Source organism: Globicephala melas, chromosome X (assembly GCF_963455315.2).
Source record: "Globicephala melas chromosome X, mGloMel1.2, whole genome shotgun sequence".
NCBI lineage: Eukaryota > Metazoa > Chordata > Mammalia > Artiodactyla > Delphinidae > Globicephala > Globicephala melas.
The window spans coordinates 674105-687934 of NC_083335.1; the positions used below are offsets into that span (position 1 = coordinate 674105).

Sequence of the window (13830 nt, forward strand, 5' to 3'; positions counted from 1 at the left end):
GACTTTCCTATTAATATCCTTTGGTCATTTTTCTATTGAGTTTTTATCTTAATGATCACAAGGATTTATTCTATATCCTGGGTATTAACCCTTTTACGTTAAAAAGATTTTGCCTGTTACTTGTCTTTTAACTTTGTTTTTTGCATTGTTTGCAAAACAGAAGGTTTTTATTTTCATACACACAAATTATATTTTATGCTTTTTGTGTCATATTAGAAAGGCTTTTCCTACCTCAAAGTTGTCAACATATAATAGTTTTATTTTTTATATTTTACTCTATCAGTAGTTTATTGCTGAGGCTGACGTGACTCTAGAATCGATTTTTCAAAATTCATTTTTCCAAAACTAGTTATTGAGTAATCTATCTTTTCACCACTATTACAAAATGGCACCTTTAACATATACCATATTTTCATGTACAGTTGAGTCTGTTTTGAGACTCTATTCTGTCCCCTTGATCTCTTAGTCCATTCTGCATGAATATCATACTTCTAAATGACTATAGCTTTATAATACATTTTTATATATAGTAAGACTTCCCCTCCATGCCTTTCTTTTTCTTTCTCAAAATTGTTACTTTATTAATTCTGAGTATGATTCTTGGAATTAGCCTGTCCAGTACATGAAAATTTTCACTGGGATTTGGATTGGAAGTACATGGAGGTTTGTGTATTAATTTGTGGGAGAATTCCTATCTTTTCATTATTGAATCTGCCCATCTGTGAGCATTTCTCCATTCAAGTTTCCTTCAAGTCTTTCAGGATAGTTTTATAGATTTCTCCATAGTAGTCTTCCACATTTTCATTTTTTCCCAGACACTTTATAGTTTTTGTTCCTCTTATAAATTTGAACTCCTTTTTATTTACCTTGTCTAAATGAATAACCTGATGTATAAGAAAGTTTGATTTTTTGCTAACTTTTTATTTTGATGCATCTTCAAACTAACAGAAAAGTTGCAAGAATGGTACTAGGACCTCCTTTATATCCTCTATCCATGTCTTTTTTTTATATACTTGAATGGCTTCATTCTCCAAATTTAGAACTCTGATCTGTTTTGAGTTTATCATGGACACCCAGTGACAATATGAGGTATGGACTCAATTTTATCTCTTTGCAAATGATTATCAGTTGTCCCAACACCGTTTATTTAAAAATTCATATTTTCCACAGTGATTACACCTGCCACTTTTTACATACCAAATTTCTATATGCATTCATGTATATTTTTGGACTTTTTATACTCTTCTGTTGTTTTATCTGCCTTTTCCTATACCAACATCACACTGTTTTAATCATAGAAGTTCTGTACTATGTTTTAATATCTAGTAGGGGCTAGTGTCCCCCTCATTGCTCGCAGCTTATTTCTTGGTAGAAGACTTTTTGAAGGAAGTTTTCTGGATCCTGATTTTTTAGTTTTCCTAAATAAATAATGTAAAATAATATAATAATATAAAAGAGTGTGATCTTTTCCTTAGAACTGCAATATGCTAACACCGTGATGCGCTTCGATTATGTCTGGCTTCGAGACCACTGCCTCTCAGCATCTTGCTACAACTCTAAGACTCACCAGCGCAGCCTAGACACTGCCAGTGTGGATTTATGTATCCAGCCAAAGACCATTCGTCTGGATGAGACCACACTCTTTTTCACTTGTGAGTGGACAGGAGACTTGGTCTTCTTTGGGGTACTCTTTTAAAGGACAATTGTTTTACAAAAAATGGTTTGCCCCTTTCCAAAACAGGGTATTCTTTTAGTTACTCTTTGTTTTTCCTTTCTTTGGAAGCATTTATTTTTGAACCTTTTATTTTTCTTCTTAAATAAAATTGCTCTAATCTATAGATGACATCATTCTTAACCAGTAAATTGTTGGCAGTATTTATAATAATTATTATTTATCATTATTATTTTTTTTGCGGTACGCAGGCCTCTCACCGTTGTGGCCTCTCCCGCTGCGGAGCACAGGCTCCGGACGCGCAGGCTCAGCGGCCACGGCTCACGGGCCCAGCCGCTCCGCAGCATGTGGGATCTTCCCAGACCGGGGCACGAACCCACGTCCCCTGCATCGGCAGGCAGACTGTCAACCACTGCGTCACCAGGGAAGCCCTTTATAAATATTATTTTTAATGCCTTTTATTTTTCCCTTAAAAGGGCCAGATGGTCATGTGACTAGATATGATTTGGATTGGCTGGTGAAAAACAGCTATGAAGGGCAGAAACAAAAGGTCATCCAGCCTAGAATCTTATGGAATGCTGAAATCTACCAGCAAGCCCAAGTTCCATCTGTAGATTTCCAGAGCTTCTTAGAAACCAAGGAGGGACTGAAGAACTTTCTACAAAACTTTCTGCTGTATGGAATTGCTTTTGTAGAAAATGTCCCTCCTACTCAGGAACACACAGAGAAGTTGGCAGAAAGGATCAGCTTGATCAGGTAAGTCATTAGTTTCCTGAAATCTGCAGAAATTAATTTCCAGTGACAAGTATGGTCACCCTCGTTTTTCCAGAATATTTTGTGGCCTGAATAACGGGATTCCCATTTATAGTGCTTTATCTGAAGCCCAGATTTCTAATCTCTAAAGACACTTACATGTTTAATATGGTGAAGACTTCAAAGTCATTGGTATTTTTTTCAAGCCCAGTGATGCTCAAAGTAGGAGTTAGTCATTGTACACTAGAAAGAGCACTGAGTAAAGAGAACCAGATAGTAGTCTGAGTTCTACCATCAAGCAGTTGGGTAAACATAGACAACTGCATAACACACACACCCCTACCCTCAATCCTCACCCCCGCCGCCCCAGTAGCCTCTATTTTCCTATCTGATCAGTAACAGGATTGAATAAGATGGTGTCTAAAGATCATCTACTTTTGACCTTCTGTTATTCCTAAGGCTTAATTCAGAGCCTGGTTGTTAATACTACTGCCTTATACTGTATAGCATTTAACCAGCATATTCAAATCCGTTATTTTCATTGGTCATTATAGTAATCCTGATAATCCTGATACTTTATCTCCTGTTCTACTGATGAGGCTCTTAAGGCTCAAATGTATTAAGTGGCTTGCCCAGGACTGCTCTGCTAGTAAGCAGTAGAACTGGGATTCAGACAGCTCAGGTTTCCTGATCCTAAATACGATGTTCTTTCCATTGCATTTCTAGGTAGTATATAGATTTATCTTCTGTAGTATTAAATGTGATGTAAACCAACTTTGTTATAATTAGTACTTTCCTTTTATTTCATAAGAGCCAGATATAGCTCATTGTGTAGCAGACAGTATGCTGGGTCATTTGCCCTATCCTAGTAGAGCATAATTAACATTTGTGAACCATTCAGTTTCAAACACAGTTTGAGAACTTTCAAGTAAAAAAGCTGTGCTAGTAAGCAATAAATTGACAGGACTTTAGAGGTTATAGTTCAAAAGGAAGACCATTTCCTGTTTGGATTTTGAGGGTTCAGAGAATAAGATGAACTCTGAAAGCTAAAGAATTAAAGTGACCTTTAGTCAGATCTGAGCCTGCTAGGAAAATAACTATGAAATCAAAACCCATGATGTTATTGTATCTCTCCTCAAGGAGAGATACAATAACAGTGATACAGCAACTCTCACTAAATACTTGCTAATATAAACTATCCTTTCTCTTTTTCTTATTCCTACATGTCTAAAAGATGGGTGAAGATCTACATTAATCACTTCTAAAAGCAGCTACCCAAAAACATCTTTTTCTATGTGAGGAAGGTGAGTGCAGGACAGAAGTTTGAGTGTGAAAGCTATTAAAAGTAGAAACATAAACAGAGTGGGATGATTCCCTAAGCTTTCAAATTATATTATCCTTTCACCCTTTTCCCCCCAGCTTCCTAGAATATTACTCAGTGGAGGAATTGTTTAGACTGGTGATGTGTTCAACTGTCATATTTACCTTATAGATGGAAATCTGGAGCCAAACAATCTATTGTTATTTGTGAATAATTAAAGAAAGTATTGGAAAGAGTTTTGAATGATAAGAATGAAAGGTTTCCTATACTTCATTTGACAGAGAAACCATCTATGGGAGGATGTGGTATTTCACTTCAGACTTCTCCAGGGGTGACACTGCATACACCAAGCTAGCTCTGGATCGGCACACTGACACTACCTATTTTCAAGAGCCCTGTGGGTAGGTGGATTAGAATTTTCCAAAGTGGGATCATTACGGGTGATGGTCTTGAATAGTTTCTTAATCATTCTCTGTTTTATTTGAACGAAGATCATATCTGCTGCTGCTGATTTGTATGACTGTTTCTTTTCTCCATAGAAACATGATCATTTTTAAACACCCTAGCTCAGTCTTCTTTAGACTTATAGGAATAAAATTTTTGAAATGATTGAAAATCTACCTTACTACATAAATGGATGTAAATTTTGTTTAATTTACATTTTTCTCAAAGTAATTACAAATAACTTACCAAAAATGTATTGATTAACCACTAGTTTGGGAATTTGTACAGTTTTTCATATTTAGTTATTATATTGCAAAGGGGTCAATCTTCCAAACACAGCTACTTTGGGTATGGTAGTAAGAGGAATTTAAATCCAATTTACAAGAAGTTGGAGAGGAGGAATGAATGAAAAATAACCTTATTACATGGACTCCGAAGCTATTGAGTCAAAGATAGCGTATACCATACTTTTTTGCAGCTTTATTGAGATATAATTGACATATGACATTGTGTAAATATAAGGTGTACAATGTGTTGATTTGATATGGTCGTGTACTGTCATATTATTACCACCAGTAGCTAACAGAGAGTAGATCTTAAATCTTCTCACCACAGAAAAGAAATAGTAATTATTTGACATGATACATTGATTTCCTTTAAGGGTTTGGAACCTAAGAATATTTGGTTCAGAGGAGGAAGAATAAAGCATCTTTTTGACATCCTGCTCAATGTTATGGATATACAGAAAGTCCTGCATCCTCATTCTACAGGATGCAGAAGGAAGAATATGAGGAAATGGGATGAGAAACAGTTGGACAGGGGTTGAGGTTCAAATATTGACTAGCTCTTTTCTCTCTGACCACTACCAGAGATACACAGTTGTCTGTGCCTTTAATTTAACCCTTTCTAATCAATGGCAAGGACCAAGTACATGAGCAGTATAATGAGAGTGGTTAAGAGTTCAGGCTATGGAATCAACCAGACCTGGATTTGTATCCCAACTGGAACATAGGTTAGCTTTGTGATCTTGGAAAATAACTTAACCTCTCTGTGCCTCAGTTTCTTCATCTGTAGAATGGGACTAGTAATAAAACCTGTCCATTTGTATTGCTTAGGGATTAAGTTACATGATGTATTTAAAGCACTTGGCATACTTCCTAGAACATAATAAATGTTCAATAAATACTAGCTATTATTATTATCATTTTAGCCATTGTCGTCATCATCATCATCATCGTTATATGCCTTATGCTTTCTAAAGCTACCTTTGCTCAGGATCTCATCCTTTCCAACCTCCTTGGGGATTTCTCTCTCCTGTATCTTCAGCCTTCCGTACATACTGACTCCTTCCTATCAGCTTCTCATTTCTTAAATCTCTACTTTTGTACACTTCCTTTGACTCTATCTCCTTCTAGTTACAGCCCCGCCTTACTCCTCACCTTCACAGCTAAACTTATTGAAATAATTGTCTACATTCAGTGTCTTTTCATTCTCACTTCTCATTCATTCTTCAAACCTGTAGTCAGCTAGTTTATCCACCCCCCTCCCAATTAAAATTAATCTCTCCAAAGTCACCAGCAACTAACTTATTGCCATACCCAGTGCGTACCTTTCAGTCTTCATCTTATTTGACCCCTGGGGCCATTTACCACTACCTCTTCTTAAATATCCTTTCTTTTCTAGTTTTCCTTCTATATCTATAGCCATTTTTCCTCAGTCTCCTGTGCCAGCTTATTTTCCTTTGTCCATGTCATAAATATTGTTGTTTCTCAAGGTTTTCTCCTTCTCCCTCTTTTCTTACTTGAAATGATCTCTCCAAATGACTTCTTCCATGCTCTTGGCTTTAGCTATCACCTACAGACGACTACAAAATCTACCTCTCTTCTAAGGTAAACATCTTCAACTGGCTACTAAGTAATCCTAACCTAGAAATTTCACAGAAAGGTCAACATAGCCAGAACTGACCTTTCTCATTTTAATTGTATTTACCCTAGGTTCTCCTTGATTTTATTCCTTCTATATTTATGTTTATTACTTATTTTACTTTGTTGTTTACTTTTCCTTATTTCTTCTTTTTTCCTAAATTACTATTAATTTTATTTTCCCCTTGTTAATTTGAAATTTTTACTTTAGTTTTCCAGTCCATTAATAGTTGCATTTCCTTTTCCTGTTAAATTTTCAGCCATATATAACTCAACTATTTCAACATGTCCTTAAACTGAACCTCTTCCTCAACCCCTCTCACCCCCTTTTTATCATCCAATTATGCATCTGCCTGTGTTCTCTTGGCAGATGGCATTATTTGTCAGGTTGTCCAGGTGAAAAACCTGCAGGCATTCTAGATATTTGCCTGTTCTTCGTCCTCTGTCATGTTGCTTAGCTGTGTCCTCTTTTCTATAAAACCCGTCTCTAAGCTCAACCCCTCAGTATTTTGCTCTGCTATTCCAGTTATCCAAGTTGTTTTCCATGTTTTCTGTCATCTTGCTTCCCACCAGTTCATCTCCCATCTCAGTTTAAACTCGTTGTTTTACGTTGATATCTTTGGTCATACTTTTTTTTTGGGGGGGGGGCCTGGAATGCCCTCTCCTCACCTCAATCTCATTTCAGCCCAACTCTTGCTCATTCTTTAAGACTAAACAAAACCATTCTCATCCACCTCCAAAAACATTTCTCTATACAACACACCACTACAATAATTTCCTCTGTTTATGGCTCCACTGTATCTTGTATACAACTTTATTACAGTGCCTGTTGGTACTTACTTGCTTCATCTCTTCTTAGTAGACTGGCCTTCTTTAAAACAGAGACTATACCTTATTCATGATGGTATTCCCTGGGTCTGTCACATACAGCCATCAATGCACGTTAAATATGCTTAGGAGGAACCTGTAGTGGCAGTAATATTTCAAAGCACAAAAAAGTACAGCTGGCTATGAAGGGAAGACAATTGGGAAATGAGATTTATTTCTTAGTGAAAAGAAAATGACACAGTGGAGTCAATAATCATTTCATATTTTTTTTCTAAAATTTTGATATATTCTCTTTTCTCCACTGAACAGAATAATTTAATTTTTCCCCCTCTTTAGCATTCAAGTGTTTCACTGTCTTAAGCATGAAGGAACAGGTGGCAGGACACTGCTAGTAGATGGATTCTATGCAGCAGAACAGGTACTTCAGAAGGCACCTGAGGAATTTGAACTCCTCAGCAAAGTGCCATTGAAGCATGAATATATTGAAAATGTTGGAGAATGTCACAACCACATGATTGGGGTAGGGCCAGTCTTAAATATCTACCCATGGAATAAAGAGCTCTATATGATCAGGTGAGTACCAAAGAACTATCTCTCAGTGTAATGTATTTGTCAGATATTAGTCTTCTAATGTAATGAAAATTCCTAATATCCTATGTCTGTCACATTTTAATATTGCTATTGTATAGCTTTCTATTAGTACAATTTCCATTCTTATTTTAATTCCCATGGAATAATAAATAGGCCAACAGAGAAGGAATGCTAGATTGGAGGGGACAGATAATTCACATAGCATTTAAAATGAAAACATTTTAAAAACAAAACACAGTTATTAAATTGTGCTCAGTCACCAAATAGCTAGGGTACCCAAAGGCATGATAACAACAACATTTGACTGTTGCCCAGATTTTTGCAAAGCTCCTGACCTGTGTATATCCAATAGTCTACTAGGTATTGCCACCTAGTATCTTGTAGGATCATAAAGCACAGTTTATTCAAAACTGAACTCATCATCTCCACTCATTTCAAGCCTTCTCCTTCACGCTGAATTGTGAAGATAAAAATAAATTGTTGCCCCTGTCTTTGCCCCTGGACTGTAGTCGGAACTACATAAATACTAAATCACTTCCCTGGGATAAGCTCCACTGGAAAACTCTCCCTCAGTCATTCTTATATCTCAATTGCCTAAAACAATGAGTAGGTGCTCAATATTTTCCCAAACATTTTATTACGAACATTTTTCATAATACGGAAAAGTTGAAAAGCATTTACAAGAAAACTCGTATACCTACCACCTAGATTCTACCATTGAGATATTACTATACTTACTTTATTACCTATCTATCCATCTTTCTATCCCTCTGTTTATCTATCAATTAATCTTATTTTTGATACATTGGAAAGTACATTGCAGATATGAGTATATGTCCCCCTAATATACTTCAACATTTATAACCTTAAGTCTAAAGTTCAATATTTGTTTACAGATCTTTAATTTTGATATAAAATATACATACAGTGATGTTATAAATATTGAATATACACTTGCTGAGTTTTGAAAAATGCATACACCTGTGTAACCCAAACCCCTATCAAGATATCGAATATTACCATCACTACAGAAAGTAACTTTATTCCCCTTCTCAGTCCAACCCTGCACATACACTGAGAGGAAAAACCTGTTTTGATTTTTTACCACCATAGATTAGTTTTGCCTGTTCTAGAAATTCAGATCATGGAACAGATCTATTCTTTTATGAATAAACACCTGAGCTGTTTCCTGTTTGGTGTTATTATGAATAAAGCTTCCATGAATGTTCATGTAAAAGTATCTTTGTAGATACGTGTTTTCATTTCACTCAGATAAATACCGAAGAATGGAACTGCTGGATCGTAGAGTAGATGACTTTTTAGTTTCATTAGCAACTGCCAGACTTTTACTAAAGTACTTGTTCCATTTTACATGGACATCAACAGTGTATGAAAGTTGTACCCACTCCACATCCTTGTTAATACTTGGTGGTGTCAGTCTTATTAATTTTAGCCATTAGGGTGGGTATCTCCTTGGGGTTCTAATTTGCATTTTTTGGTGATTGATGATGTTGAGCCTCTTTCCATGTGCATGTTGATCATCCATATATTTTCTTTTGCTAAGTATCTAGTTAGATCTTTTGCCCATTTTTTTCACTGGATTGTCTTTTCATTATTGAGTTGTAGGGGTTCTTTATATACCCTGGTTACCAGTTCTTACCTGATATGTTTTAGGAATATTTTCTTCTAGTCTGTGGCTTACCTATTTATTTTTTAACTGTGATGTTTGATAAGCAGAAAATTTTAATTTTAATGAAATGTAGTTGATCAGTTTTTTCCCTAATGATCATTGAATCTGTGACCTGCATAAGAAATCTTTGACTACCCCCATGACATAATGATATTCTCCTACGTTTTCTAAAGGTGTTATGGTTTTATCTTTTGCATCTAAGTCAGTGATCTATCTCAAACTAATTTTTTACATGTTGTGAGGTAAAGGTAGAAGTTCCTGTTTTATACACATGGATACTCAGGTGTTATAGCACCACTTGTTGAAAAGACCTTCCTTTCCCCCATTGGATTACCTTTGAAACTCTGTCAAAAATCAAATGACCATATAAAGGTGAGTTTGTTTCTGGACCCTCTGTTTGGTTCCATTATCTATTTGTGCATCTTTATGACAGTTCCACACAGTCTTGGCTACTGCAGATTTATAGTAATTCTTGAAGTCAGGTAATATGTTTGTCAACTTTGTTATTTTTCAAGATTATTTTGGATATTCTAGGTCAGGGGTTTACACACTTTTCTGTAAAGGGCCAAATAGTATTTTAGGCCTTGTAGGCCGTATGGTCTCTATTGCAACTACTCAGTACTGTGTGGAAACACAACAGCAGCCATAGACAATACGTAAATGAATGGGTGTAGCTGAGTTCCAATAAAACATTATTTACAAAAACAGGCAGGAGTCTGGGTTTGGCCCACACACCATAGTTTGCCAGCCTTAGTTCTAGGTTCCTTATATTTTCATATAAATTTTAAAATCAGCTTTTCAATGTTTAGGGAAAAGCCTGTTAGGATTATGATTGAGATTGCTTTGAATCTATAGATCATTTTGGTGAGAACTGACAAACTAACAGCTTTGAGTCCTCCAATCCGTGAACCTGATCTTTCTATATATTTGGTCTTATCTAATTTCTCTCATCAGTGTTTTATATTATTGAAGATAGAGATCTTGTGTATCTTTTGTTTATTTTATTTCTAAGTATTTTTATGTTTTGATGGTATTATAAAATAAAATTTTAATATTATTTTCCAATTGTTTGCTGCCATTGTATAAAAACAATTTATTTCTCTTTAAATTAGCATTTTATTCTATAGCCCTGCTAAAGTCATTCGTTAGTCCTGAGAAGTTTTTATTTTTTAGGTTTCTTGGAATTTTCTATATAGACAATCATGTTGTAGGGACAGTTTTATTCTTTCCTTTCCAATCTATATGCTTATTTATTTGTTTTTCTTATCTTGTTGCATTGTTTAGCACTCCACTATTATGTTAAATAAGAGTGGCAAGAACAGACATCTTTAGGATGAGAGTGTTCACTATTTTGCCATGTATGACATTAGCTGTAAGGGTTTAGTGATGTTTTCTATCAGATTAAGGAATTTCCCTTCCAAGTTTGCTGAGAGGTTTTTTTAACCATAAATGGGTATTACATTTTGATAAATGTTTTACCTTCATTTATCAATTGAAATAATCGTATTATTTTTCTTCTTTATTCTATGGATGTGGCAAATTACATTAAGTTATTTTCAAATGTTAAACCAACCTTGCACTCCTAGGATAAACTGTACTTGATCATAATTTATTACTATACACACACCCACACACATATATATGTATATGTGTGTGTGTGCATGTGTATGGACCCAGTCAAGAGATAGATACTACATGGTAGGTTAAACAGGGAAAAGTTAATATAAAGAATTAGGAACTAGGATAAAAGAGTGACTATGAGATATGAGGAAATTAATGTATGTAATATTCTTTCAGAGTAGCTACAGTGTCATTGCATTTTAAACACAATGCTTTGCCATCTAATTTGATAACAAAATAATCCATACTCCTCTGTGCCTTAAACACATGACACTTAAGTCCACTTTTCTCTTTTGTTGTTCCAACATTATGGGTATGCACTGGTAATAAAAAAGTTTTAAATATTATGGAATGACAGTATGTAACATTCAAAATGCTGGTAGTAATAACTGTATCACCACAATTTGTAATGTGCTGAGCAGTGGTGCAAAATGATGAGAGCACCACATACATCTCTGTTGCTACTACTCAACTCTGCCATTGTAGTATGGAAGCCACCATAGACATATAAGTGAATATATGTGGCCATGTTCCAATAAAACTCTGTTTCTAGACACTGAAAGTTGAAATTCATATAATTTTCATGCATCACAAAATTTTAAAAAAAGATATGAGGAAATTCATTATAGTACCCTAGGGCTGAGGCAGAGTATCCAAGGAAGAATAAACATGGAAGAGGTTCAGATCTGGACGAAAGAGTGGTTCAGCCACCTGATATCAGAGAAGTTTGCTGATTTAGCCAGGCAGGAGCTGGCCTAGAGTTGCTGAGCAAACAATAGGCCACCCTTCCAGAGTACAGGCAGGCAAGGGAGCCGGCAATCAGCAACTGGTGGTGTGAGTGTGCAACGGAAGCCTAGGTGCCAGTGAAAGCATGCAATCTAGGTGCTCTTAAGTCTTCCTGCTTTCACTGGCACTCAGACTTACTTTCAGTATGTGATCCCACAGAACACAGGAGGCCTCCTGCAGGTCATTCAGGGGCTCTGGTTTACTATGCTGAGAGGGCTATGGAAAGGTTGTCACCAAGATGAGGCTGCAAGGTGGCATAGGGACCGTGTCCTGGGCCCTGAGGGTTGGTGCCTCCTGATGCCCTCACACCCACACAGCAGAGACCTGGCTAGGGCCAGAAATAGCAAGAGAACCTCTTTCTCCTGCAGTGTCCCTCCAACACCAGCTACTGAGAAAGTTTAATGTTGTACTCGCTATAAAGGAAAAATGCTAAAAGAAATTCTTAAATCAAGAACATGTATTGTATGTAAGGATGCATTCAGAACTGAGAAGCAATAAATTAGTAACTGATACATACATATCTGGTTTCAGCTTAATAATATCATGTTGAGAAGTTTTGCATCTAGGTTCAAGAGGGATATTGGTCGACAGTTTTCTTGTTTTGTAATGACTTTGTAAAACTCTGGTTTACCAAAGAGTTTGTGTGGTATTAGTGCTATTTCCACCTTAAATGTTTGCTAGAATTTGCTAGGCAAACTGTCTGGGACTGGAGTTTATTTTATGAGAAAGTTTTGGATATTAAGTTCAATTTTTTATGTATATATAGAGCTAGTAAGATTTTTGTTTACTGGTTCTTTCAATAAATCTGTACATTTTATCTAAGTTGTCAATTGTTCAGTCATAAAGTCATTCATAATATTCTCTTATTCTTTTCATATAATGTCTGTCATCTCTGTAATGATGATTCTTGGTATTAGTAATTTTAGCTCTCTTTTTTTCTTGTTTAGTCTAGCTAAACGTTTACCAATGTTGTTCGTCCTTTCCAAGAGCCACCGTATTGCTTTGTTAATTCTCCCTATCGTTTGTTTCTATTTTATTGATTTATCTTCATTATTCCTTTATTTTTACATACATTTGGTTTAATTTATTCTCATTTTTCTAGTCCCCCAAGGTAGAACCTTATATCATTGATATTATACATTTAGTCTTTTTAATACAATCATTAAAAACTATGTTTGTACCTCTAAGCCTTTTTACCTGCATCCTACAAATATTGATGTTTATTTTCATGATAATTAAGTACGAAATATTTTCTGATTTCGCTTATGTGTTCTTTCTTTAACCATGTTATTTTGTATTCTGTGTCCTCTCTGATTTTTTTGACTAATTATTCCGTCAGCCACTGAGAAAACACCACTAAAATATCCAAATAATATGGTGATTTTGTCTATTTCTCCCTTTAATTCCATCAGTTCTTGCTTCATGTTTTTTGAGTATCTGTTACTAAGCACATACTAATTTGTGATTTTTATGTCTTTCTGATGAAACAACCTTTTGTCATAAAATGTCCCTCTTTCACTTTGTTTTGAAGTCTATTTTATCTGAAATTAATATAACCACTCCAACAATCTTATACTTACACTTTGCATGCTATTTAATTTTCTATCTTCTTTTTCTGACTTATCTGTGTTTTTGTGTTTAAATAAATGGCATATACGTACTTCAGTCTTACTTTTTTATCCAGTCTGACAGTCTCTTTTAATTGGGATGTTAAGTGCATTAACATTTTTTAAACCTTTAAAACATTTTAAAAGTTATTTGCATACCATAAAATTAATATGTTTTAAGTATCTAATTCAGTGATTGTTATTGTATTTACGAAGTCATGTAACCATCATCACAATCCAGTTTTTGACATTTCTGTCAACCCCAAAAGTTCCCTCCTGCCCATTAAGCAGTGACTCCCCCATTCCCTCACCCCAACCCCAGTCCATCACAGCCCCTAGCAATCACTTATCAACTTTCTGTCTGTATGGATTTGCCTATTCTAGACATTTTCTGTAAATGGAATCATATAATACATAGTCTTTTTTTTTGTTTATTACATCTTTATTGGAGTATAATTGCTTTACAATGGTGTGTTAGTTTCTGCTTTATAACCAAGTGAATCAGTTATACATATACATATGTTCCCATATCCCTTCCCCCTTGCGTCTCCCTCCCGCCCACCCTTCCTATCCCACCCCTCTAGGTGGTCACAAAG

General features: G+C 35.5%; 1 protein-coding gene across 3 annotated transcripts in view; it reads left to right on the plus strand.

The window, feature by feature from the left end:
• TMLHE (trimethyllysine hydroxylase, epsilon) overlaps nucleotides 1-13830 on the plus strand; it is a 68948-nt gene that overhangs the window by 32311 nt on the left and 22807 nt on the right. For 2 of the 3 annotated variants that reach the window (XM_030850213.2, XM_060292731.2), the window contains 4 exons: nucleotides 1476-1652; nucleotides 2149-2428; nucleotides 4028-4147; nucleotides 7277-7513. In XM_030850213.2, the coding sequence (XP_030706073.1) occupies nucleotides 1476-1652; nucleotides 2149-2428; nucleotides 4028-4147; nucleotides 7277-7513 (814 nt within the window). The remainder of the gene's footprint in view (nucleotides 1-1475; nucleotides 1653-2148; nucleotides 2429-4027; nucleotides 4148-7276; nucleotides 7514-13830) is intronic. The other variant, XM_060292730.1, reaches the window with a different exon arrangement.